At 39.1% G+C, this 5957-nt stretch overlaps 1 protein-coding gene across 1 annotated transcript in view; it reads left to right on the top strand.

Moving 5' to 3' along the window:
* The first annotated feature begins 1028 nt into the window (after nt 1–1028).
* LOC101850552 (calmodulin) overlaps nt 1029–5957 on the top strand; it is a 33149-nt gene continuing 28220 nt past the window's right edge. The window contains exon 1 of the mRNA XM_005095332.3: nt 1029–1219. Coding sequence (XP_005095389.1) covers nt 1210–1219 — 10 coding nt within the window. The 5' untranslated portion in view covers nt 1029–1209. The remainder of the gene's footprint in view (nt 1220–5957) is intronic.

A 5957-nucleotide genomic window follows, 5' to 3' on the forward strand; every position in this document is an offset into this window, starting at 1 on the left:
GTCATCTGCACAGCAGACCAACATTACACCAACTGCGCTATCTATTCACCCACTTGCAATCTTAATCAATTACTATGTAAAACGTTGGTAAGCTCATCCTCATATTGAAAGTTATTTCCTTTGACTGACAAGATATGATAAGATGTATGAACATCTCAGCACATGAACACAGTAGGCATGTTTTGAAGCAAAATAAAAAAGTGTTATAGAGTTGTCAATTCTCACACGTAGTTGCGAGAAGATATTTATTCATAATAATATGTTACCTCTACTCATTCAATTACGATCAATTCAAAAGATCAGTTGATTGTACTGACTTCAGCGGGGAGTAATTTTACCCCCCCCCCCCAAAAAAAAAAATCTTCAGGAATCATGGAGATTGTTTTCAGGGCATAGATTTAGCTAAAACTAGAATAAATAATAAATTGTTACACTGTTATAAGAGAGGAGAAAGTCTTTATTCACTTTTCAGACCTTGAAATCGCACAGACTCGTTTGTGTTCAGTCAGAGACAAGGAGTTGTAACTTTTCACCTATTTAAGCTCTGCGTATCTTTTATCTACAATCATGCCAAATAATCCTATAAGAACTCTCGCTTACAAACTCCCACAAAAGAGGGTTTTATAAATTCTACCTCAAATCCCTGATGTAAAATACTTTTAAGTTATTATTTTTTCTTTAGTTTTCTATTGTATCAACATTAAAATTATTGTATTCTAATTGAGCTAACGTAAAAAAAATAGAAAGAGGGTCGATAGCGAGTTGCAGGTAAGAAACCTACGGCAACTGTGGATACGTGCAAAAGGAAACCAGGCGAACATTTGGAGGTAAAGTTGGAAAAAGGGAAAAGACGGGGGTTGGGGAAGGAAAGGGAGAGGGGGGGGGGGGTTTGCTAAGAAAATGCGGGTGTAGAGAAGGAATGGAGGTTTCTCAAGCGTACGTGAGTGAGTGAAAGAGTGACTGGGAGAGAGAGAGAGAGAGAGAGAGAGTGTGTGTGTGTGTGTGTGTGTAGTTCTTGAATCGAGAGAGGAGGCATCACCGAGTTTTACTTCCGAACTCCCAGTTAGTGTGAAAATTTCGGCTAGGAGCACCTTGCTTGCCGCTGTCTTCCTCTCGTCCTCTGTGTGTGCGCTGTGCCTCCGCTGTCGAGACAGGCTTTGCACCTCGTTTCAGGAGGCTCATTTGATTTCACTTCTAACACTTAAAAACATGGAGGAAAGTAAGTTCAATAAGGATTAATAACTAAAGGTTTTTAAAAATATTTTTCAAATTTCGATGATGTAGATCTAGCTAGCTGAAAATCGTTTGTTTTTTAAACACTACTTTTCTACTGCTATGTCATAGGAAGGATCCCGAAAAGTGAAAGCTTTTGTACGGAGTGCATACTACATTTATGAAACGCATCAGTCTTTTTTTTCCTTTTACTTTAATTTGACCCTGTGATTTGGGTAGTCAAGGGGCAGGTTCACGGATTTTCTATGTCCTGAAAGTGAAAGTGAGCGAACCGTTCAAATCACACTAAGCTTATATCAGTTGTGATCGGGAAATTTCAGCAATCAGCTTACGCCCGGGCAATGGCCTTCGGTGTTGCATGAAGGTCATGTAGGTGAGCTGCTTTTTCAAAGCCAGGTACACAAATTCTGTGTCAGCTTTGGACAATACAGCTTGAGAAATTGGGCTGAGGAGTTCGAAAAGAGGTGTGGGGAGATCTTTATTTTTTCAGCCCCGTCCACCGTATTGGTCTAGAGTTGCCGTGCTTGAGCAAAAAACAGCACGACCCAAATTTGATTCCCGTCGGAAGGGGGGGCGTGGGGAGTGACGTGAAGGTTCATTTCGAGCACATCAAATTTTCCCTCACCCTCCCCCTAAAGATCAAATGTGTCTGTTTGGGTCTAAAATCGTGTTAGTCATAAATAAAACGTTAAACTGTGGTTGTAATCAGGCTATGTCGTGTCCGTAAACCACTGCAATACTTAAAAGACCGATGCACTTTAAATTGAAAATGAGACAGCTGGATTTAGCAAGGTCACTCTGTCTGGTATTCATGGCGAGCATTCTTAAAAGACACAAACTCATTGATTTACTCTCACTCTGTGTTTAAATACCATGCCGATATTAATTTCAAACACGGTATTTCTGGATTATTTGCATTTTAACAATCTTATTTCTTTTCCGCATGAAAACTATTTTTGCCAAAACTTTACAATAATATGATTATTATACTTGTCTTTTTATCTCGAAATAAATTCCGGACACGGTAAAAATTAAAGAGATAATCTATGGTTAGATACACTCCTCCCCCCTCCCCCTCCCCAAAGATCTACAATACTTACTTAGCCTTTTCACTCCAAATATGACAATTTCGGTCCTGCAGACGGCATGCAGCATTTTAGGCATGCCGCTACCAATCACATATCCGTTTCTGAGGTTACCAAGTGCCCGTTTTCAGCTGGATAATATGAGAAATGACAGCACCGCCACCCCCCCCCCCCCAAAAAAAAACCCAACAAAAAAACAACAAAAAACAACAACAATCCCAACAAGACAAACGATTACATAAGGATACGACGACCTTCATGGCGGAACTGAAAAATGACCTCACAGTATTTTTAACGGCAAGTTTGACGTCTCACCACTTAATTACGACGTCCCTAGATTTGTCTTCCTCTGTATTGTAAATTCTGGATATTTCGGCTTATGTCAGCTAAGGAAAAGCCATAGAAATAGCGTATCGGTTATTTTAGGAGTTCTTAGAGAATTTGTTAAGGTACACCTCTAAAATGCTATGAAGATGATTTAAGATCTTTTTGTGTTTTATGTTATTTTGGTTTCTCCTTCATAGACTGAAAAATATATTGAATATAACATAAAATACATTTTGTGCCTGCGCAATTAAAAGAAAAATAATATAGAGTTTGTATTTTTAAGTCCCCATTTCGACACAATTTAGATCATTTTGGTGGCTGGCTTTATCTGTGCTTGTTCATGTCAACCTGGTCTGAAAAGGATCCAACGTCTCTGAAGAAAAACAGAAACTCGATCACATTTTCCCCCTCATAGGAATCGATTTTGGGGCTTCTGCGTGTCGAGCGAAGCACCTACAGGCGCACGTCAGCAAGGGTTACATGGAGTAAACATGTGTTGAATTTAGAGAAAAGACACTAGTAACAAGAACATAATGGATTAAATACGGGAATGCGCCCCCTTGCGCGAAACTTAACTTTTTTCCATCTATAATATGTTGATGAGAGACGTTTAGTTGGTGAACTCACACGGTTATTTATTCCATCTCAAACACATTTTAATGTGTTTTCGTAAATTAACGTGGAGTGACCGGACTCATCAAGACTGCAAGGAAGGCTTAGGAAATCCGATGTGCCGACGTGTTCTGTTCGAACAGAACAGAAATGCGACTAGACTAACTTTACTACTCTTGTGATTATAATATACTCCCTCCGCCCCATTTTTTTACTCGTAAGATTGGTCTCTCAAAGTCATCTCCTTCGATCATCTAACGTTTGAAAGTTTTGGGTTCGATGCTGTTAGGGTGGGTTACACGTTTTCTTTTTTATTTCTTTATTGGAATCTGCACAGCAGTAGGTCTATGATCGAGATGATGTCATAATAATCATGTTAGGGTGTGGATGACCTTGATCGTGATGTGTTGTGAAAAAAAGGGGGGAGAGATAAGGGAGGGTGGTCAAAAGTAAATAACAAACTTGGAAGAAATGTTGGTATTGTACTCAGGACTTTGTGATCAAAATAACTAAAATGATTTAATAATTTAATTGAAATTTGCACTACAAATTTTAGAATGCTTTAATAGACTTCATAACGTCTGGCTCAAGTACCACACTCTTGTTCAGCTTTAATAAGACAATAAATATTTCATCCAAATCCTTCACTATTACCCTTAACTACACTGAAGACATAATATGGAGAATTTTAGACATTTTTAGACGTGCTTTAATAGACTTCATAAAGTCTGGCTGGTGTATCACACTCCTAACCGGCTTTAAAAAGTCAGTGAATCGTTTATTTAATTCTTCGTTACTTCGTTTATTTACACTGAAGACAGTCATAACAACAAACGCTGTATGGAGAATTTGAATAAAGCGCAATTTCAATATCACAACTCCTTATCACATCAATGTATTGAACAAAAAAAATAATTAGTTATCTACCTCTCTCTCTCTCTCTCTCTCTCTCTCTCTCTCTCTCTCTCTCTCTCTCTCTCTCTCTCTCTCTCTCGGCATTCTTTCAATTATCCAGATATCGGGGCCCCTTTAAAAATGTTTAGTGACCTCTGTTTTAGATTCATGCTGAACTCTAAGTAAACTCAAGGACGCTTCTTGTTTATTCTCGATTTCTCGACAAGTTGCTCGCTCCGACAGTATTATGATAGTTTCCTGGCACTTATCAAGCCTGATATAGAAAGTTGAAGGTCAGCGCTGGGTACTGCTCACATCAGCGCTGACAAACCCAATTTCATGCTTCAAGAGAAATATCGGTGTTCTGTGATATGATCACTGTCTACATCTTTGTTTCCTGGTTGTTGTTGTTGTTTTTTAAATTTTTTTTGCTGACAGTTGTTTCTTTACTCTTGCCTATCGTGTTTTGTTTGCTTTTCTGTGTGATATTGTTTTAGTTTTAACATTGTTTTTCTTTTTCATTACCAATGCCATGTGTGTGTGTGTGTGTGTGTGTGTGTGTGTGTGTGTGTGTGTGTGTGTGTGTGTGTGTGTGTCTGTGTGTGTGTGTGTGTGTTCATGTTGAAATTGCTATTATTCTTGTTGTTGCCATTCTCTTGTTGCTGTACTTGTTGTCGTGTGTCGTAGTGTAAATAAGTACAACGAGGGCGCTGTAGCTTCAACGTGGCACAGTCATTGACTAGTACACTTACAGTTGACACTTAACTCTCTTTGTTTAAGGTTCTGGATTCTGGAGTCTTATGTTTTGAACCCCAGCAATGATGACTCAGTTAGTTTCATGCTCGGCTGTCATGGAAATGGCCCTGATTAAAATCCCCAATTTCTTTTTGGGGTAACCTTTATAGCTCTCTTCCAGCTTATCTCGGGTCTCTCTGGACGGAATTTAAATTCCGAGGCACCACAGCTTAAATAAGCTTATGCCAGTGTACGGAAGTTTCAAAACAAGATCGTTTGTAATCCTGGAATTTTGATTTCTTGGTGGTATGGCTTGTGCTAATGACTGAAACTAGAATATCTTCAGGTTTGAGGTCAGGACCAGACATTGACAATCATGGTACCCTGCTTACTCTTTCCTATTATCAGCGCCCTTGCTCAGCTCGTTTTTTTCTGACTGTGTTGATTGTCATAAAACTGTCGAAACTACCTATGTCTGTTGCTCTCTGTCTTTATCTGCTCTTCGTTCTCTCTGTTGTTCCACACAGTAGCAGTTTCTCAAGACCATTTGTTCCATTTATGTTCTGTTTATGTGCCTAAGGAATGCCATTAGTCGCTTCTTGATGCTCCTGATTAGAGACATTTCACATCCTGACATTTGGAGAACCTCCGTGTTTGTTTGCCTCTCTGTCCATGAGAATTTGAGCATTCTGAAGACAGCTAGTCGTACACTGTTACCCTTTCTCCGCAGGTGGAAGAAGACAGATGAAGCAGGGAAGAGAGGGGGAGAGGAAGAGGGGCGGATGTGGAGAGAGAGAGAGAGAGAAAGAGAGAGAGAGAGAAAAAGAGAGAGAGAGAGACTTAAAATAGGTAAAAAGACAGAGCGGTGTGCATTATATGTAGCCAGAGAGAAACCCTACTGTAAGAAGAAGAAGAAGAAGAAGAAGAAGAAGAAGAAGAAGAAGAAGAAAAAGAAAAAGAAAAAGAAAAAGAAAAAGAAAAAGAAGAAGAAGAAGAAGAAGAAGAAGAAGAAGAAGAAGAAGAAGAAGAAGAAGAAGAAGAAGAAGAAGAAGAAGAAGGAAGAAGAAAGAA

Source organism: Aplysia californica, unplaced genomic scaffold, assembly GCF_000002075.1.
Source record: "Aplysia californica isolate F4 #8 unplaced genomic scaffold, AplCal3.0 scaffold00101, whole genome shotgun sequence".
Lineage (NCBI taxonomy): Eukaryota > Metazoa > Mollusca > Gastropoda > Aplysiida > Aplysiidae > Aplysia > Aplysia californica.